Here is a 22,306-nt window from a genome sequence, read left to right as displayed (position 1 = left end):
ATTGCAAATGTTTATTCAAAAAACAAATTTGTCATTTTGAGTTTGCGTTTTTCACTTTGTACTTCATAAATGCCATGTACTGTACTTTATCATTGTTCTTTTCTTAACGTTAGGGAGACATTGGCATTCCAGGATTCAAAGGAGAAGCAGGGCCGAAAGGGGAACCGGTAACTATCTAAAAACACACATCTATATATCAGCAGCAAGCTGCAATTTATATTTTCTCTTTTTAGAAATTCTAACAAAATTCCAAATAACCACACACTGGCTTCAGGACTAACCAACTTGGATTGTGTACACTGGCCTTCAGGTTAAAAACTATATAACCTTTTAGATCAAATGCCATTTCTTATTTATTGTTAAATTCAAACATTCTGCTTGAATTCATGCTTTGTCAGTTGGATTACGATATTGTTATTTAACCATTTCCAAAATGCTATCAAAATAGGGTCCACCTGGGGCTCAAGGTGTAATTGGTCCCCAAGGTGAAGAAGGAAAGAGAGGACCCCGTGGAGACTCAGGATCTGTTGGCCCTCAAGGTCCAACTGGTGAAAGAGTAAGTGTGTTGTTTAACTTTTTAAATGCAATGTATTAGAAAATATAATTTTAGTGGCGGTTGTGAGATCCCCAAAGTGCATACCCAGCAATTACAATATCTATTACTGGAATTCAATCCGAAGAACTTGGGGGTTTCAAGTAAGGGGCTGTGGTAAGCAGACAGCATGTAGTATTATACAGCATGAGAATAGTCTTTTAAAATCTGCTTTTCATTTTTAATGTAGATTTTTCTTCCTTGTAGGGTGCTCCAGGTAATAGAGGTTTCCCTGGTGCTGATGGATTACCTGGTCCAAAGGTAAGATTGCTAGATTACAACCTCAGACAGACACATGTCTGTGAATTAACTTATCATTTCACAGTTGTTCTTCTGTTCTGTGGTTTCATTCAACTAACTGAATCAGTGGGAATATCTTTGAATTGACCATGTTATGTGGTAGTCTGGTTTTTGGAAAATATGTACAGTTTCAGGATACAGTATTGAATCTTCCAATATCTTGAGTATTTCAACTTCTTTTTTATTCTAGGGTGCACAAGGAGATCGTGGCATAACAGGTACCTCTGGTCCTAAAGGCTCTGTAGGAGATCCTGGCCGCACAGGTGAACCTGGGCTTCCTGGGGCAACGGTAAGATGGTTTAGGCCCTATGTCAAATGCCGTGAGTCTAAAGTAGTAGGAATGGTCACACGTTGTAATTCTAATTCTAAACCAATTCAAGATCAAATGCAGTCCCTAAAAGGTCATCAAACCCATTGATTAATCAAATTTGGAGAAAAATCATTAAAATATCTTAGGCACTTCTTAATCTAATCTTAATACATCTTAATTTAAACCCTTATATTGCAGTTGTCATGCCATTCTAGAATTCTGGTTGCATGCCTGCTTGTCTGTTCTTTTTGAATTCCTAATATATGTAACCTGTTGGCCTATTTTAGGGACTTACTGGAACTCCTGGTGTTCAGGGTCCTGAAGGAAAGCCTGGGCCACTGGTAAGCAGAGGCATTGATTTAAATAGCACAGGTTTATTTTAAAATTAACTTGTGTGTTGAAATATATTGTATATTTGAAATCATCACAATACTTTTTTTTTTTTCAGGGTGCATCTGGAGAAGATGGGAGACCAGGACAACCAGGATCATTGGGTACAAGAGGCCTTCCAGGTGTCATGGGATTACCAGGCCCAAAGGGTTTTAATGTAAGAACTAATGTTGATTTCTTTGCATTTGGAAAACAACTTAACTTTACTGGATATTGATTATTTGTTACAAGAAGAAGACCAGCATTCACTTCTATTGATTTATTTCTTAATTTTAACATATAATCATCATCTTTGACCACACCACCTGAAGTGAATGTTGTGTGCTAATTCCAGGTGTTCCTTGAAACTGAGCAAACCATTTGATCATTTATGCTTATTTGCTCACATGCCTTTCTATTGAACTTCTATTATTTCCTGGGGGGGGAAAACATTTTGTTCTTTTTCTAATTAAAAAAGGCAGTTACATGCTGTTTCCGCTCTGAGTCAGTCATTCGGCTTAGCTACAGGCTGCCGTTGCTTAAGCTGTCAATCTCTGTCGATTGTGACATTTATTTTAAAGTATTGTGTTAATGTAAGATACCTGAATTCAGAACATCAATGAAAGTGAATGTCACAGAGACTCCATAATATTGTATAATCCATTTTATAATGGTGGTGAATACTTTACCATTGTTGATAGGGTGACCCAGGAAAGACTGGTGAGCTGGGTTCTTCGGGTGCACCAGGACAAAGGGTAAGTATTGACAACAGATCTTTAAAAAATAGTGTATATTCTGAATGCTGCACACCAGGAGTAGTCTTTTAATAATGTCTGCGTATTTTAGGGTCCACCTGGCAAAGACGGTGAAGTTGGCCCTGCAGGTCCAGCAGGTCCACATGTAAGCATATTTGAGTTTTACAGTTTAAATTATGTAACATATGTTGACATTAATATTCTTTTGTGCACTTGTTCTTTACTTTGATGCTAGTTTAATAGAATTGACATTACGTGTAACAAAAATACTGTACTTGGCAAAACACAATTGCTTTGTTTCTAGTATATCTCTTTCAGTCAGTGACCTTGTATATGTAAATTATATATACTGTACAGTTTGAGCTACATTTAAAAGCAGTTCAACTGTAGTTTCTAATTATGTTTTTTTCTCTGAATTTGCAAAGGGAGTAGCAGGAGACAGAGGGGAGCAAGGGCCTCCTGGTCTAACAGGTTTTCAGGTAAAAAAAAAACAAAACAAAGAAATGTATCAAGCTGCCCTTCTTCCGCTGTGTAGAAAGAAAAGTAAACACAGTGCATTAAACTTGTTCTTTTAAAAACAAGTTCACTGCATTGTGTTTACTTTTCATTCCTAACCTTCTAGGGGCTTCTGTCCAAAACATCCCTAAATAGATTATTTTTTAATAATTTAAACCTTTTGTGTACTTCCAAAGGAAAACCTTTTGATTGTTTTCATTTCTCTCTCTATCTCTCTCTCTCACTCTCTCTCTCTCTCTCTCTCTCTCTCTCTCTCTCTCTCTCTCTCTCTCTCTCTCTCTCTCTCTCTCTCTCTCTCTCTCTCTCTCTCTGGTTCCTTGCCAAACATTATTCTTTTGATAACCACACGAAAGCAAGCTGTAGGAATATTCTTTTTGATAAACATACTGTGCAAAGTTTTTTTTCTGCAGATTAATAGCAAATAAATTTCTCCCTAGCCATTATAAAATGTTATTTGCATTATACAGTATTAGATAGTTTAAGGATATGTTAAAATTATTTATTAATACATGTATTATAAACAACCTTATAATTACTTTAAAAAATGTAATACCATATTCCTTCGAATTTAAGACACAGCCCAAACTTACCACCCTAATCTGAGGAAAAAATAAAACATCAAATAAATATGCATTTACAAGATATAATCTCAATTACGCTGTTGAATCGTACATAACTGACACGAAACAGTGTTTTTGTAGATTAACCACAGAGCTTGTTTATCATGCTGTGCACTGTATAATACTTAAGATGGCATCTCTGTCGTACACACACCACACAACACTTCACGGCATCAGGCAACATGTAATCCAACAACCACAACAGCATTGAACTGTGGTATTACTTGACATGTTGAAAAATACGGGAGTCTGATCATTTCCAATCTGTCAAAGCTGGTACTGTTTGTTAGAAATGCTGAAATTGTAAACGTTTCTCTTGGAATTCCTCAGGATGCTTGGTTTTCTTTTTTCAGCAGTCAGTCACGTTGCTGCTTGTGTACTCAGATAGTCTTGTTAGTGGTTTTAATACATGCATCACTATACTACACTCGAATTTAAGACACAGGCTATTTTTGAGAAGCAACAAATGGTTAAAAAAGTGTGTCTTAAATTCGAAGGAATATGGTAGACTGTTATTCATTGTTAGCCACCATACCATTTGATAACATAATGTGTTTATTAATGGTATTGATGGGTCCTGAGTCTAAAGTGTGAACATTTATTGCAAGTTAACTGTTATTGAATTGTATTTATCTTTTACAGGGCTTACCTGGTCCACCAGGTCCACCTGGGGAGTCTGGAAAGCCAGGTGATCTGGTATGTGGAGTTGTCTTGGAATGGTAGTTTGGAAATAATTAAAGTTGTAAGTACTTTTAAGTACTTTTAAGTAGTATGTATTCATTTCTATTTCCATTTCTTATTTATAGGGTATTCCTGGTGAGGCTGGTGCTTTCGGTCAAATAGGCCCAAGGGTGAGTCAGTCCGTTCATGACGTCTTCATCTTGAAGTGAAGAAAATCTACTGCATTATCCACTTCTCTGGCTTAGAGGGGAGTGCACAGTATGCAGTGGTTATGGTAAACTTGCATTATAGTAACAGGTTTGCTTTATATTAATACTTTCCACAGGGAGAGCGTGGCACTCCAGGTGAACGAGGTGAATTGGGAGCTCATGGTCTTCAGGGTCCTAAAGGTATTCCTGGAGCTCCAGGTCCTGATGGTTCAAAGGTAACCAGACTATTCCATTCCCATACGGCAGTCCATTTCATGCCATCGCAAAATTAACCCTACTATTCCATTAAGCAATAGGCTAGATCTTTATATCAATCTGATCTTACAAACAGACGTTTGTCTTAGAAACAGTTAAACAGAATATATTTTACCAAATTAAAATATATCCCGGTTTGTGTTCCCTAGGGTAACCACTAGAACCGGGTGTCCAGAATCCCCACCAGGTCTTCAGGGAATGCCAGGAGAGTGGGCATCTCCGTAGAGTCCAGGATGGCCCAAAGGGTCAACATAGTACGTATATGGATATATTATATACCTAATAATATATATATATATATATATATATATATATATATATATATATATATATATATATATATATATATATATATATATACAGCTCTGGAAAAAATTAAGAGACCACTGCAAATTTTTCTTAAATTAGCATCTCTACATGTATGACAGCCATTCCATTCCAGTGTCTGTTGAATTCCAACACAGGCACACCTCATTCTATTGAATGAGGTACTGATTAGGGGATCACCTGAACCAAATATTATTTAACGAATAAAAGTATAAAAACCACTCCTGTGGTCATCACTATCCTCTTGCAATAGGACCAGCTGGATGGCAAAAAAAAAATAACTATTGACCATGCCCAAAGATTTGAAAAGGAAAGTTTTGAGTGAGGAAAAGAAGGGTTCAATTCTGGCTTTACTGGCAGAGGGATACAATGAGCATCGGGTTGCTTCCATCCTTAAAATTTCAAAGATGGCTGTTCATAAGAACAAGGTCAAGCAGCACACATTGGGGACAACAAAGCTACAGACCAGCAGAGGGCGAAAACAACTCTCTACTGACCGGGATGACCGCCAACTCATTCGAATGTCACTCAGCAACCGTAGGATGACATCAAGTGACCTACAAAAAGAATGGCAAACGGCAGCTGGGGTGAAGTGCACGGCGAGGACGGTTCGAAACAGGCTCCTACGTGCAAGTCTGAAGTCGTGCAAAGCTAGAAAAAAGCCCTTCATCAATGAGAAGCAAAGAAGAGCCAGGAAAAAGACCATAAGGATTGGACTGTAGAGGACTAGAGTAAGGTCATCTTCTCTGATGAGTCCAATTTTCAGCTTTGCCCAACACCTGGTCATCTAATGGTTAGACGGAGACCTGGAGAGGCCTACAAGCCACAGTGTCTCGCACCCACTGTGAAATGTGGTGGAGGATCAGTGATGATCTGGGGGTGATTCAGCAAGGCCGGAATCGAGCAGATTTGTCTTTGTGAAGGACGCATGAATCAAGCCAAGTACAAGGTTGACCTGGAAGAAAACGAGCTTCCTTCTGCTCTGACAATGTTCCCCAACTCTGAGGATTGGTTTTTCCAGCAGGACAATGCTCCATGCCACACAGCCAGGTCAATCAAGGTGTGGATGGAGGACCACCATATCAAGACCCTGTCATGGCCAGCCCAATCTCCAGACCTGAACCCCATTGAAAACCTCTGGAACTTGATCAAGAGGAAGATGGATGGTCACAAGCCATCAAACAAAGCCAAGCTGCTTGAATTTTTGCGCCAGGAGTGGCATAAAGTCACCCAACATCAATGTGAAAGACTGGTGGAGAGCATGCCAAGACGCATGAAAGCTGTGCTTGAAAATCAGGGTTATTCCAACAAATATTGATTTCTGAACTCTTCCTAAGTTAAAACATTAGTATTGTGTTGTTTAAAAATGAATATAAACTTATTTTCTTTGCATTATTCAAGGTCTGACAACACTGCATCTTTTTTGTTATTTTGACCAGTTGTCATTTTCTGCAAATAAATGCTCTAAATGACAATATTATTATTTGGAATTTGGGAGAAATGTTGTCAGTAGTTTATAGAATAAAACAAAAATGTTCATTTTACTCAAACACATACCATAAAACCAGAGAAACTGATAATTTTGCAGTGGTCTCTTAATTTTTTCCAGAGCTGTGTGTGTGTATATATATATATATATATATATATATATATATATATATATATATATATATATATATATATATATATAGTACTGTGCAAAAGTTTTAGGCAGGTGTGAAAAAATGCTGTAAAGTAAGAATGCTTTAAAAAATAGACATGTTAATAGATGATATTTATCAATTAACTAAATGCAAAGTGAGTGAACAGAAGAAAAATCTACATAAAGTCCATATTTGGTATGACCACCCTTTGCCTTAAAAACAGAAAATATTCTTCTAGGTACACTTGCACAAAGTCAGGGATTTTGTAGGCATATAGTCAGGTGTATGATTAAACAATTAAACCAAATGGGTGCTAATGATCATCAATTCAATATGTAGGTTGAAACACAATCATTAACTGAAACAGAAACAGCTGTGTAGGAGGAATAAAACTGGGTGAGGAACAGCCAAACTCAGCTAACAAGGTGAGGTTGCTGAAGACAGTTTACTGTCAAAAGTCATACACCATGGCAAGACTGAGTACAGCAACAATACACAAGGTAGTTATACTGCATCAGCAAGGTCTCTCCCAGGCAGAAATTTCAAGGCAGACAGGGGTTTCCAGATGTGCTGTACAAGCTCCTTTGAAGAAGCACAAAGAAATGGGCAACATTGAGGACCGTAGATGCAGTGGTCGGCCAAGGAAACTTACTGCAGCAGATGAAAGACACATCATACTTACTTCCCTTCGCAATCGGAAGATGTCCAGCAATGCCATCAGCTCAGAATTGGAAGAAAACAGTGGGACCCTGGTACACCTATCTACTATCCTGAGAAGTCTGGTCAGAAGTGGCCTTCATGGAAGACTTGTGGCCAAAAAGCCATACCTCTGACGTGGAAACAAGGCCAAGCGACTCAACTATGCACAAAAACACAGGAATTGGGGTGCAGAAAAATGGCAGCAGGTGCTCTGGTGAGTCCAAATTTGAAATATTAGGCTGTAGCAGAAGGCAGTTTGTTCGCCGAAGGTCTGGAGAGCGGTACATGAATGAGTGTCTACAGGCAACAGTGAAGCATGGTGGAGGTTCCTTGCAAGTTTGGGGCTGCATTTCTGCAAATGGAGTTGGGGATTTGGTCAGAATTAATGGTCTCCTCAATGCTGAGATGTACAGGCAGATACTTATCCATCATGCAATACCATCAGGGAGGCATCTGATTGGCCCCAAATTTATTCTGCAGCATGACAACGACCCCAAATATACAGCGAAAGTCATTAAGAACTATCTTCTGTGTAAAGAAGAACAAGGAGAACTGGAAGTGATGGTATGGCCCCCACAGAGCCCTGATCTCAACATCATCGAGTCTGTCTGGGATTACATGAAGAGAGATAAGCAACTGAGGCTGTCTAAATCCACAGAAGAACTGTGGTTAGTTCTCCAAGATGTTTGGGCCAACCTACCTACCTAGTTCCTTCAAAAACTGTGTGCAAGTGTACCTAGAAGAATTGATGCTGTTTTGACGGCAAAGGATGGTCACACCAAATATGGATTTGATGTAGATTTTTCTTCTGTTCACTCACTTTGCATTTTATTAATTGATAAATATAATATATTAACATGTCTATTTTTGAAAGCATTCTTCTTTGCACATGCCTAAATGTCTCTCATGCAGTTTTTTAACTTTTGCCTGTATGTCTTAAGGGTTCTCTTGGTGAAAAGGGATCAGAAGGTACTCCTGGTAATGATGGTGCTAGAGTAAGTATCTGAAAGTAAATATCTGCTCACAAGTTGGTGAAATACAGAGAACAAGACATAGCCCACTGGATGTCCATGTATTTATCTCTTTGATAAAGTAATGTCCACAACAACAAAAGTCCAATTGGCTTCATGTAGGAAAACATGAATGACTGATGCATGTGGCTAAGATGATGCTATAGTCACGGACACCTCTGTGACTCATACACACACCTTCTGTATAAACTAGATGGTACAGATCACCTGTGGTAAACATCACATTAAAAAATCTCACCTACCAGAGATATAGTAATGTCACATGTCCACAACAGAACTATCCTTGAAAACTCAATCACACTAAAGCAGCATACAGTCGTATAGAGCTAGAAAGGTGCTGCCCAAGTAGCACATACTATGGTCTCAGCTTGAAGCATGCCAACTTACAGTATAACCTTTTAATAATTGTGTAATGTTTGATGACATAGTATGATGTTCTTACAGGGTCTTCCAGGCCCAATTGGGCCTCCTGGATCAAATGGTCCCTCTGGTGAAAAAGTGAGTAGGTTACTTTTTGTGGCCAAAGATTTTAAACCATAAAAAGACAATTTATCTAATGGAAAATTTTGTGTTGTGTTAGGGTGAACCTGGCCCTCGTGGTCCACCTGGTCCTGATGGAGCCCGAGCAAGTCCTGTAAGTAAATCAGTATTATTGTGTAAGGGAAACCAAACTCTTATGTATATGTAAGCAACAATTTGGGATCTGTACAGTCGATTATAAACAGTTATCAAACAGTGATTTTTTTTTACTTGTAAAAAACCATTCTGGTGAATGAAACTCAAGCAAATAAATCTCTTAATGTGTAATTCATGTCTATTAACATGCACGTTTGAATAATTCTTAGCCAGTGAATGCCAAAATGCCCAAATCATTTAATGGAGAAATATTATAGCCATGTGTTTTACAATTTGACGTTTTAGTATTTTATCACCCATGCAAGATTAAATGTGATGAATGTTAATGGATCATGATTGTTCATCACACTTCTATATATCAGTTGATCATTAAAGTTAATGTACAGTTCTTTTGTGCTTCATTGTGTGAACTGTTAATAATTAATGGTGGGCATAACAAACTGTTATGCATTATAATCACCTTAAAATTTTCATTAAATTCTGTCATGAATTCTGAATATTTTATAATGTTAATGGAATCTGTGTTCCTTGTAGCTTTTGCAGGTTACCAAACATCAGTCTTAACATGAGCTACAAGTTCTAAACACTGAAATATACAACATAAGAATACATCTAAGGCTGCCATAATAGAAATGTGTTACAGTTACCATTCTTTCTAAATACTGGTTTCAATTATGGAAGGATGTATTTCACAAAAAAAAAAAAAAAAAAAAAAAAAAACCTGTTATAATCAGTTTTACAAGTTGTATTTTACTGATTTGCTTTACCTATTATGTTCAGCATCTCAATTGTCCTTATTTTCTATTTGCACAATACTAGGTTTATATACAAATTGTCATGTCATCTATAAATAAATGTACATGCAGAATGTTTCATTCAGTTTTAATTTTCCAGGGAGCTCGTGGTGAACCTGGTCCTAGTGGCCCTGTTGGATTTGCTGGTCCACCTGTAAGTTTTTAATTATTTTATTTTAATTAATTTCACTGACTCATTTAGCCATAACCATTGAATCATAAAATAAATTGTATTTTCAATAATAAAAATATGTTAAGTGGTGTTGCAGTGGCAATATGGTAACATGGTTAAAATACTATTGACACTCCATCAATTTCAAATGGTAAAGGCCTATTTCACCACCTTTGAAACTATTAGGTTATAATAAAATAACCCACACATTTCCTCTTGTTGGTGTATCTCAGGGTCCTGATGGTCAGCCTGGTGTTAAAGGTGAACCAGGTGAGCCTGGACAAAAGGGCAATGCTGGATCTCCAGGGCCCCAAGGATTGTCTGGATCCCCTGGACCAGGAGTAAGTAACATGAACAATAGCAATACAGTAAGAAAGATTAGAAGACCACATAATACTAATTCTATACTATTAATCAATGTTACTTTGTAGGGTCCTCCTGGGGTTGCTGGACTAAAGGGTGGTCGTGGTACTCAAGGCCCACCAGTAAGTACGGTGCTATAATTTAAAAAAAAAACTGTACTTTAAGTGTCTCAGGGCAAATACTGTACATTAGGGTGTATTTTTAAGTTAAACCACAGAGATTACTTTGTCTTATACCAAACTGTTTTCTACATAGTCTGAATAACAACCAGAACTCAAATGTATTGGTGGGGGTAGTGTGACAAAACCCGCCCTACGGCTTTGTAATGTTATTTACCATATCCAGTGTTTCTCCTTGTGGGAATTAGTACTTCTGTGATACAGCATTGTGTGTTTTGTCTCATACAGGGTGCAACTGGTTTCCCTGGATCTGCTGGCAGAGTTGGCCCACCTGGTTTAACTGTAAGTGATTCAGCATCACAAAGTCAAGTGTGTTAGTAACCTTATTCTACTCAAAATAACAACTTCTGTTGATAGAATGACAATGAAAATAATTTAAAAAAAACAAAAGCTTTCATTATGAAGAATGTCATTTAATTTTTTTGGTTGTTTGCAAGTTAGATGCATACACAGACATGAAGTGGCAAAGGATCTTTGTTAGGTGACAAAATGGGGCAATATGCGGTTAATAATCCAACTGAATACCTAGACACTAGTACAATGAGCTATGTTAAAAGAAAGCAATCAGAATCATATATAAAGCACATTGACTCAATTGTCATTTTAAACCTATACAGGGTCCTGTAGGTCAGCCTGGACCTCTTGGTTCTCCTGGAAAGGAAGGTCCTGCAGGTCTGAGAGGTGATACTGGTCCACCTGGACGCCAAGGAGAGCGTGGAGCTGCAGGGCCTTCTGGAGGCCCAGGAGACAAAGGGGACTCTGGAGAAGATGGCCCAACTGTAAGTAGCCATTTTGTTTATCTATGATTCAGCATCTATCTGTGCACCACAGCTATTGTTATTATTGTTGTTATTACATAGGCCTGAATTGTGTTCAAATGATTACCATCATCAGTAATATTGATTTAGTATTGAGCCATTTCAACATATAGAAGGTATTAATAGAAGAAAAAAAGGCACACAAAAATAAAGACAAAGAGAGTCCACTATTGGCCACGAAGAATGTAATTAAATGTAGAGAAACACAAAATGAACAACTTCTTTGCATAATATGTCCTGATAACCAAAAATAAAAAGTGTCTAGGTAAGTTTGTATTTACCATACCAGAACATATCAGTGTTTTTTCTTTATTCAACGCTAGGGTCCCGATGGCCCTCCAGGTCCTTCAGGAACAACAGGACAAAGAGGGATTGTTGGTTTGCCAGGTCAGCGAGGTGAAAGAGGAATGCCTGGTCTTCCAGGGGCACCTGTATGTACAATTTAATATATTTTGTCTTTTTTTAAATTACCAATACATTACCTTGCTGACTTTTAAAATGGTATCACACGCACCATAGAACCCTCCATTTTAAATATAATGGTTGAACTTAAAGGTATTGGGAAAACTCCAGAAATCCACAATGTGCACAGCAGAGTGATTCCAGAATGTACTTGGAACTTCCATAGGCACGCTAGTAGAGCTTCTGAACTGTATCCATCTCGATTGAATTTATATTGCCATCACTGAAGCTACAGTGCAATAATGGATAGCTTTTTTAAATTTAGATATATCTTTTTTTCATTTTACTATATATTTACCTGTTTGGTATGCTTTCTTCTTTCAAAGGGCACTCCAGGAAAACAAGGTGCATCTGGTACCTCAGGTGACAAAGGCCCCCCAGGTCCAGTTGGCCAACCAGGTTCCAAAGGTCCTGTTGGAGATCCAGGTCCAGATGTAAGCCTCGCAACATCTGTCTACAGTATATTCATGTTCATATCAAGCAAATTGTTTGTGATTCTTGTTTACCTGCCTCTTTACACACAATAATTTTGCAACCCAATACAATACAAGGCTAAACGCACTAGTAGGGCTACATTGCTCAATAAGTGTAATAATAAAATCATTCACCATCTGTTATATTTACAGGGACATGCTGGATCAGATGGCCCTCCAGGTCGTGATGGCGTCCTAGGTGACAGAGTAAGCTATGAATATGTTCTAGCAATATGTGTCTGCTTTTATAATAGTATTGACATCCCTTTGATGAGACTGAGGTGTTTTCCCCCCTATAGGGAGATCGTGGAGAGATAGGTCCTGCAGGTCTGCCAGGTGCTTCAGGGGCTCCTGGTTCTCTAGGACCTGTTGGCCCTACTGGTGAGCCTGGAAGAAGAGGTGACCCTGTGAGTGACTCGTCAATTCTTTTTTACTGTTATGATGAATCTAGTTTATTATATTGCACATGATTTGCTCTAGTCCTAAGCCCTTGTGTTTGTGCATTTTATTCAGGGTTCACGTGGTCCGCTGGGTCCTTCTGGTCTAGCTGGGAAACGAGGATTACCTGTAAGTGAATGTCTTCTTTTTTACAAGTCCATAATGCTATATTGAATTTATAATAGTAGGGTCAAACTGATTTGCATTTGTATCAACTTTGGCAAAACATTTCCTGGTTTGAAGTTCAAAGTTCGCAAAGCAGAGGTTTGCACACCCTCAACAAAAACACAGTTCTGACCAGTGTCTGAAAGCCTAGGATAAACACACCAGAACAGTTAAATGTTTTGTTTTTCTTGAGTGTTTCAAGTTCCATGTCTGGCTTGGAAATTTCAACAGTGTGATGGACCAGAGATGTATCAGCCAGCCTCAGAGTACAAATTGCATATGTAATACTATAGTATATCCTATAATTGTTTAAAGTTAGAATTCAATGATGAAAAACATAAACAAGCTTAAAAATACTAATAGTATAGAATATTGTATATCCATCAACAGCCAATGTTATTCTTTGAACATAACCCAGAACAACTCACTGTGCTCATAGCGGGAATATAAATGTATTTTCACTGCAACTTGCCAATGGTTACATGGTTCATTATGGTGCCATTGTCCTTTAAAAAATCAATTTAAGGACAATGGCACCATATTTAACCATGCAAAAACTATATCCCTTATTTCTAGTACTATTATATGTTGCTCAGTTGCATTAAAAACTGTGATAACATGTCAAATAACAAATAACAACCAATTTAAGTATAGGGACGGTGAAAGCGGGATATGGAAATAAACCTGTAAATAAACACTGTGTCAGAGAACTGAGGAATTTATTTATCTATCTGTTTATTTATTTCCTTAAAGGGTCCTCAAGGCCCCAGGGGTGACAAAGGAGAACACGGAGATCAAGGAGAAAGAGGCCAGAAGGGTCACAGAGGCTTTACAGGATTACAGGGCTTGCCTGGTCCTCCCGTAAGTAGAAATACTGTCCTGCATCCTGACTGGCTGCCACAGTCACATACATTATACTAATGTTGACATTTTGTGTTTAGGGTACTACTGGTGAGCAAGGTAGTGTTGGTATTGTTGGACCCTATGGCCAGAGAGTAAGTATTCATTGGCTTATTAAATCATGTATTTATTTATTTATGTATTCATGTGGAATATATGTTTATATTTTAAATATGTATGGGAATTAAAGCTATCTCTAAGATGATAATTATTTCAGGGATCACCAGGACCAGTGGGCCCTCAAGGCAAAGAAGGATATATCGGACAGCCTGGTCCAATGGGACCTCCTGGCACACGAGGACTCTCTGGTGAAGTTGGACCTGAAGTAAGTTAATTACTTAATAGCCTATGGCATTGTGACAAAGTGCCCACCCCTGTGTATATTATCTGTTATGTGTGGCTTGTGGTGTGTTTAAATGTTGGTGTATAGATATTGGTACACGGGATATAAACGGGTCTGTGTAACACGAGTGTTTAAAATGTATATGTGTATTTAGGCACGAGGATTGCACAGCACTTCACGTGCAAGTAAAATGTAGTAATATGTGAGCACGGGGAATTGCACTTTATTAATTCACGTGCTGGGATTCAAGTGAATAATGAATAGGTAATTGAATCCCAGCACAACAGTATATATAGATGCACGTTGTCACATATTCAGGGTTGTGTGTTCGGGAGTGGAGAACGGGGGAGAGAGAGAGAAGGAGAGAAAGAGATAAGCAAAATTCTAAGTCTCAATTGTTTTGGTGTAGCGTTCGTCCACTCTGTGTTTTGTCAGTGTATTCGTTTTGTTTATCTCTTTATTTTGGCCTCATGTGCCATGTCCTCTTTTTGTATTGTGACAAACCTTTTATTTTCTACCTGTTCATTATTAAATTGCGCATCAGCGCCTTCACCATTTCAATAGCTGTGTGCAAAGTCAGTTCCTGTTTCTGGTCTGTCGCTGCCCACTTCGGCTGTCTCTGTGACAGGCATCCACTGCAGTTATGCTAATTAGACATGAAATGGTTTTATTAAAAGATTTGGGGTACCAACAATAAAAAAACAAAAAACAAATATGTTGCCAAGTTGGTAAGATGGTTTAACAAGTAGCAACTCTTAAGTGTGTGCTGATACCTCATGCCTCAATACTTCAAAGAATAAATAACTAAAATATTTGCATCATTGACAGTGCCATTGCATTGACTTTTAGTGTCAATGGTTCAAAATGCTTATATGTCTTATTAAAAGGGTCCTAATGGAGAACCTGGTCCTCCTGGTCCTCCTGGTGCTCCTGGTCCTCCAACTGCTGCTGTGGATGATTTATATGGTCACCAAGATTATGACGTTGGCCCCCCACCACCTCCAGAGTTCAATGAAGATGAAGCAGTTCCAAACAGCAATAAATCAGATATCATAACTGCTGACCCAGGTGTCCAAGCTACCCTGAAAGCTCTTGGTAGCCAGATAGAAAACCTGCGCAGCCCTGATGGAACTAAAACACACCCAGCCAGGACGTGTGATGATCTGAAATCATGCTACCCATTAAAAAAAAGCGGTATGTAGAGTGCAAACCATGTGTTGGTTAGGAAACAGAAATTACATACTGCTTGAGATCAATTATAAAAATAGCCCACCTATTTTTCTCTTTATTTATGTGCACTTTACATTACTTTTGGATATTGGTTATTGTTTATTTGTGCACAACCCATCTGTTATTTCTAGTACTTTTATATTAGCTTATTCTTTATTTGTATTCTCATTGCAATCATATGTACTTGACAAACACTAATCTCAATACTGAGTGATTATATATATATATATAATTACAGTGCCATATATGGTAGACAGCAAAGATGGTGGTTTAAATGTATTTAAAAAAATAAAAAATAAAAACTTTGAAACAGACTTTAAACTTATAAGTGTAAAAAGTTGTCAGGATGTTAACAATGCGAAGAAAAATGACACAGTCATTAGCGTGTCACTTTGAAGTGCAATTCTCTTATAGGTGAATACTGGATTGATCCCAACCAGGGTTGTGCTGAAGATGCCGTGAAAGTGTATTGTAATATGGAAACTGGAGAGACTTGTATTTCTGCAAACCCATCCAGTATCCCACGTAAAACATGGTGGAGTACAAGGAATCCCACTAACTTTAAGCCAAAATGGTTTGGAGCAGACATGAATGGCGGTACACTTGTAAGTAAAAATATGAACGACTGTACCAGCACTTACTTGAATATTATAAAGCATTTTAACTATTTGTGTTGCTTTTTATTCCTTATATTTTTCTGTTTTTTTCTTAATGTGGGGAAAATAGAACTTTTAATATATTATAACTAAGGCTACGATTTTGTCACAGAGGTCACGGAAATAGTGAAAATCGTGAATTTGAAAAAAAGTCAGTTAAATATAGAAATGGATGTAAAAACACTTCTGATTAGGCGTTTTCTTTATTTCTTTTAAACAATGCAGTATGTCATGCACTAAAAATACAAACCTGCCAGTATCTGTAAATTGTTTGGTTGCAGCGTTTACATGTAGCTATGTCGGTCAATGAATGAGATAGAAGCAAGCATGTAAATCGGTGACAGCTAAAATGCAAAAAAAGTGAGCTGTTTTCTGTAAAGAAAGAAGAATAAAAGCATTGGAGAACAGAAGTTTACCGACTTACAGAGGCTTTCTTTACAACATGATGTTTGTTTCAGAATTGTGGAAAACTAGTAATGCCTTGTTTATACAGTACTTCTGTTGCAGATGAATGTGATACATTAGATGCAGAAGAAAACTAAAAGCTGTGCATCTTAATTATTTGCTGTATGAGATGCATTGTGTCGCAGCCCTTTTGACTGCAGAAAGTGGTCGCAGCTGTTGTTCATACTTTAAATACAGACTGCATTCGCGAAATTGAATATATTTAGATGTGCTCTATACAAGAGGATTAAAAAAAAAAGAAACGCGACGTCGTTGGTACAGCCGTACTCTCAACCAACAGAGAACCCAGAAAGGGAGAATTTCAAACATTATTCAGACAGATACAGGTATGAGACACTGTTTAAATTAAACTTTGACAACTGTGATAGAAACAGTCAAAATATGGTTAATTCATGCGAGTGAACATAAAAAATAATACAATCAATAGGGTTGGATAAAAAATGTATTCTGTGCGATAAATTATACGCACAAATGCAATGGAAATACTTTCCGAGCAAATGTTATGAGCTAACGCGTACTTTTTTCAGTCATATGGCAGTATTTACATGTTCAACACAGCACATCTTTATCGGGATTCTTCCACAAAAGCCTGTCTACTGCGTCCCTCATCCACGTTGCTCCAGCGTGTTTCCTAATTTCATCTTCAAGCTTCTTGGAGGCGTTGTTCTTGGTTGCTTTATATCTCTTGGGATCCAGTTAGTATCTCCTTGGTCCAGCCGTGGTCTGTTCTTGGATGTCAATATTTTTTTGCAGTTAAATGCAAATAAAACTGAATTTCTTTTAATTGGCTCTAAAACAGCATTAAATAAAATCGCACAACCAATGACCTAAATGTCCAGCCCACTGCCATTTCAGTTTTTTCACTCAATAACATTGCATACTTTTGTTTGCACTCTTATCCATTACTTTCTTTTCCCGTCTCTTATTATTATTCCCAGAATGCATCTTTCCGTGCTGCTTTTTGAGTCAATTTTGTATTGAGGGTCCAGGTTTCGCATCCGTAAGTTAGCACTGGCAGCACGCATTGGTTGAAGACTTTCCTCTTGAGGCACAAGGGTAGTTTCCTTTTCAGAACCATGCTTAATCTTCCAAAGGCACTCCAGCCCATTTTTGCTCTTCAGTTGATTTTGCACATTTGGTTCTCCGTTGCTGTCCTAAGTATACGCAGTTATTGATGTCTTCAAGCTTGATCCCACTGACTTCAATTCCCTGTGGAGTGGTATATTTATTGAACATGACTTGAGTATTCTTCAGGTTCATTTTCAAACCTGTTTGATGCTAACGTCGCACAGTTCTTGTATTCTTGTTTATAATTCTTCGGGACAAGTTGTAAATATGAGCATGTTGTCAGCAAATCATAGATGATTCAGCTAGGCTCCATTGATCTTCAGCCCCTTGTTTTCCCAATCCAGTGTTTTAAAAATGTCTTCTAGGGTGGCCGTGAAGAACTTTGGGGAAATACTTTCTCCTTGACAAATTCCTTTTTTAATCTTGATTTTGTCGCTGTTTTTATGGAGTCTTACTGTGGATGTTGCATTCTTGTATATGCTGATCAAGTCTCTGTACGTTTTCTCAATTCCTTGTTTTTTTCAGTGAGCTTTATACCGATCTTGTGTAAACAGAGTCAAAGGCTTTTTCATAATCAATGAATCCCAAGCAAAGTGGTAGTTTGAACTCGTTGCTGGTTTGAGTCACTTGCCGTACAACTTAAAGGTGATCCATTGTGCTAAACCCACTCCTGAATCCTGCTTGCTCATCTCATTATGCAGAGTCAACTTTATCTTGAAGTCTGTGAGTATCTTGGTAAAAAGTTTGTAGATTATAGGAAGTAAGCTTATAGGTCTGTAGTACTTGAGGTATTCTTTATCTCCTTTCTTATGTGAAAGTATCACCGATGCGTTGTTCCAGTCATTTGGCAATTTTGCTTAATACAATCTGTAAAAATATGCAACAGTATTTTTGTCAGTTCTTCACCTTCTTCAATCGTTATGCCGTCTTCTCCTGGTGTCTTTCCGGTCTTGAGATGTTTGATAGCATGTTTCACTTCTTCCGGTAGAATGTCTGGAACTTCTTCCTCCAGTTGCATTTTTTCCATCCCTGAAAAGTCTTCTTCAGATACACACCGGTACATCGCTTGCTTGCGCCAACTGACATATTTTTTTTTTTCACACAATGCAGTGTACCCAAGTATTTTGTTGAAAGTGCATACTCACTTTCTCCAAAACTAAACATCGCTTAGAAAATACTCCAGCCTGCTTTTGAACATTTTTTTTTTATTTCCAAGAGAGTTATCTTTTTCCTAGTCGACTTTGTGATTCCCATTTCTTGGACACGTTTTTTGTGTTCCGGTGTTTATTGGCTATATGCCAATTTATTTATTTATTTTGTATCAGGGTTGTTTTGTTGGTTTTTTGTCGCTTAAAATCGAAAATCAGAAGCCATAATTATAATTTATTTGATATGCAGTAAGTAATTTCTCTGCATGTCGCCCATATTGGAAAATACATATTGTATTGTATTGTATTGTGTAAGAGTTAAAACCATTTAACTCTTATTATTCCACACCTATTGACAGTCCTCAATGCTTGATTTGGTACACACCATGTGAAAGTGAATTGTTGAAATACCGAAAGAAATTTCAAACGATTCGACTAGAAGTCTTTCGAAATGTAGCAATATTGAGTGTTTAATAGTTAAGGATGAAAGTGAAATGTAGTGCATTTTATTCTGCAAGATTGTAATGCTGTATTCAATGTGTTCTTTCAGTTCAGCTATAGCAGCAACGACCAGTCATCAAACACTGTCACTGTCCAAATGACGTTTTTGCGTCTGCTGTCAAAGGAAGCCTCACAGAATATCACATACCATTGCAAAAACAGTGTGGGTTACATGGATGAAACAAATGGCAATCTAAAGAAAGCTGTTGTTCTTAAAGGTGCCAACGACCTTGATCTTAAAGCAGAAGGAAACAGTCGGTTCAGATACAATGTCCTTGAGGATAGCTGCACTGTAAGTTTAATGACTTTTTTGATCATAAATATTGTGATTAATAATAGTGGAGTTGGCCATTCAGTGGCATTTAAAATACTGTTAAATATGTATAATATATATATTATATATATATATATATATATATATATATATATATATATATATATATTAATATGATAAATATATATATATATATATATATATACAGCCCGAGTATGATGTATTGCAGTGTGTTTTAGATATCAGAGAGCAAGGATGGTGATTGAGAAGTACAAAATGTATAGTATTTTGGTTTCTGTAAAATCTTGTGGGTGGTTGGTCACTAGGAAGGAGCATATATTTGTTTATTTTTCTATTTCAGAAAGCCAATGGCAACTGGGGTAAGACAGTCTTCGAATACAGGACACAGAAAACAGCTCGTCTTCCCATTGCGGATATTGCTCCAGTGGACATTGGCGGTGCGAATCAAGAATTTGGTATCGACATTGGGCCAGTTTGCTTCTTGTAAATAAAGGACATGGATTCATTGAAGTTTTTTCCTGAGACTCTTGAACTAGTGGCTGATTTGATCAGCACTGTACATACAGTACCTTGGAACATTCTGGCCACCAAAATATTTATTGTGCCTTTGAACCTTTTTTGTGTTACAAGATTTCTAAGTAGATTTTTAGTGTAGCAAACAACAGGGGTCTTAGTGTTTAATTGGCTCATGATTCCATTGGTAAACTATAAAATCAATTATTGTTGGTTTTGTGGATGCATATAAAAGGATGTTGAAGCATGATAGACCTTCAAGCTAGGATTTTCTAACAATTTAGTAAATTCAAACTTCAAACGTTTCTGTCTGGGCGTTTGAAAATAAATAAAAAACACATACACACGTTTGAGTTCTTATGAAGTGCTGATAGTCAGCCTCCCCCTTAATTACCACTCTGAGAAACAACTGAGTTGCTATCACAGTGTACTTTCACTTAAAATCTACTAGCTTATTAAACTGCCGTTCAAGTTCTGAATGTTTTTAGTATCAACATTTAACAAAGGGTACAATAACAAGAGCCTTTTAATATTGTTTTCAGGTCAGTGATACTGCGTAATGAACTGCGTAAGTTTCTGAAGCTTAAATCTGTAGCCAAGCATTGCCTTTTCCATACTGACTTGCTATCACTTTAGTTCAAAGATAATGAATAGTTCGAACAAGTAATTCCTTAGTGTAAGCTACCTCATCTCGAAAAACTGGGATGCATTGTTGTCTCTCTTTAAACATGTTGGTGCTGTATTTTGAAAGGTATCTGAGTGTAGCTGTCTCAGTATTGCAAAAAGGCAGGGTTTGATGGTGCTGATACATATATGTTCTTTCAGCTGCTGATGTAGCAGATCAAAAGGCTACGAGTTGTTCTTTATTATTCTTTTAGTGGCAGTGAAATACAATAAAGGTCAGCATGTTTTATTATGTAAAGCGTGTGGGTAGAAAAGTCTTTCAAATATTTTGGCTTTACTTCCTTTTGCTCACTGCATTATTTTCCTTTTTTTCTAATAAAATTTGGAAAGGAAAGCCAAGAACATTGTCTTGTCTGTGTATTTTGCTAAGTTTGCATTTAAACTTTTTTTTTTATGACAGTGATTTTTTTTATTGTCAAATTCATGCAGACACTTGACTGATGAAATATTGTATATTCAATGTGCTTTTGGTGTACCCTTAAATGTGACAGATAATATTATATATATATATATATATATATATATATATATATATATATATATATAAGATTATATATATATATATATATATAGATATAATATATTATATATATATATATATATATATATAATTAATTTCCATTACTTAAATACATTTAATTTCCATTTTCTTAAAATAGTACATTTTAAGCTGATTAGGATGTAGGCTTTATAATGTTTATTGTCACTTCCTTTTCAAAGCAATAATTTTAATTCATTACAGATCCCGGTTAGCATTAGGTCATCCAACATTAGTTCACATGTTCTATGTAATTATATCGTTACCTACAAAGCTTTAAATAAAACGAAACCAAGGTTTTCATGACAGAAAAAAAAATGTCATCCCTTTGAACACAAATAAACTCCATTTTCTGCATGTTCCCAGTGCTTCTGCAGTGTCATTTATTATCTATCACTGTACAGTATGTTCTTGTCTCTCAAGCTTCTAATGGTACCTATTATTAATGTGCATATTTTTTTGTTTCATTTTGTCAATTTCTTTAAACAGCGAGTGAATGCTATCATGCTTATACTTGGAACTGTTTAGAAATAAAATTAAACTGCTGGCTTTCCTTCAAGACCTGCTTTAATGTACTTACCTTATTTGTTTTAGTAACAATGTTCTCTGTATATCTATTGCTGAATGATAGCTGAGCCTTTTTAATACTTGAACCCCATTTGTATAGAATACATACCAGGTTTGACTCAACGGAGAGCAGAATAAGCACACCAATACATTCAAGATGCTATTGGCCCAGAGCTACTAAACCCCGGTAATACCCCAGTTATTTATTCAATTTGTGTTACATTTGTGGGATGCAAATAAGCTGGAATGTGAATAAGAAGCAGGCCAAATAAGAAGCGGGTGAATAAGAAGCCAACTTCAGCATCATGCGCTGAAAAAACAGTACGTGGCTGGAGACGAAACAAAGACAAACTCAAATATGGTGAAAGAAAAACAAACTGATATAACAAAGCAGGAACACTTTTTGAATGGAGTACTTTGAATGACTAATACATAGCATACTGTAACTTGTTCTTCATGTCAGTGCAACACAGTGGTACACTTGTAAAGTATGTGTATGGCTCTAATTAACAAAACAAAATGAATGTATTTTCACAGCTGGAAATGTAATGCAATTGTCCTGCACAATATGCAAAACTAAGATGTTTTGTT

General features: G+C 37.0%; 1 protein-coding gene across 1 annotated transcript in view; it reads left to right on the top strand.

The window, feature by feature from the left end:
• LOC121322169 (collagen alpha-2(V) chain-like) overlaps nt 1-20,949 on the top strand; it is a 61,586-nt gene extending 40,637 nt beyond the window's left edge. Inside the window, 34 exon segments of the mRNA XM_041261742.1 lie at nt 114-167; nt 449-556; nt 800-853; nt 1,083-1,181; nt 1,490-1,543; nt 1,651-1,749; nt 2,273-2,326; nt 2,418-2,471; nt 2,752-2,805; nt 4,105-4,158; nt 4,269-4,313; nt 4,469-4,568; nt 4,756-4,852; nt 5,659-5,665; nt 8,218-8,271; nt 8,752-8,805; nt 8,888-8,941; nt 9,838-9,891; nt 10,143-10,250; nt 10,341-10,394; nt 10,680-10,733; nt 11,069-11,230; nt 11,593-11,700; nt 12,058-12,165; nt 12,358-12,411; nt 12,504-12,611; nt 12,718-12,771; nt 13,561-13,668; nt 13,749-13,802; nt 13,925-14,032; nt 14,938-15,244; nt 15,695-15,885; nt 19,168-19,410; nt 19,754-20,949. Of these exon segments, the coding sequence (XP_041117676.1) occupies nt 114-167; nt 449-556; nt 800-853; nt 1,083-1,181; nt 1,490-1,543; nt 1,651-1,749; nt 2,273-2,326; nt 2,418-2,471; nt 2,752-2,805; nt 4,105-4,158; nt 4,269-4,313; nt 4,469-4,568; nt 4,756-4,852; nt 5,659-5,665; nt 8,218-8,271; nt 8,752-8,805; nt 8,888-8,941; nt 9,838-9,891; nt 10,143-10,250; nt 10,341-10,394; nt 10,680-10,733; nt 11,069-11,230; nt 11,593-11,700; nt 12,058-12,165; nt 12,358-12,411; nt 12,504-12,611; nt 12,718-12,771; nt 13,561-13,668; nt 13,749-13,802; nt 13,925-14,032; nt 14,938-15,244; nt 15,695-15,885; nt 19,168-19,410; nt 19,754-19,900 (3,117 nt within the window). The 3' untranslated portion in view covers nt 19,901-20,949.
• Nucleotides 20,950-22,306: the final 1,357 nt, after the last annotated feature.

Source organism: Polyodon spathula, chromosome 10 (genome assembly GCF_017654505.1).
Source record: "Polyodon spathula isolate WHYD16114869_AA chromosome 10, ASM1765450v1, whole genome shotgun sequence".
In the NCBI taxonomy this organism is placed as follows: domain Eukaryota; kingdom Metazoa; phylum Chordata; class Actinopteri; order Acipenseriformes; family Polyodontidae; genus Polyodon; species Polyodon spathula.
Note: the sequence above shows the minus strand (reverse complement) of the source record. Positions and strands in the feature narration are given on the sequence as shown.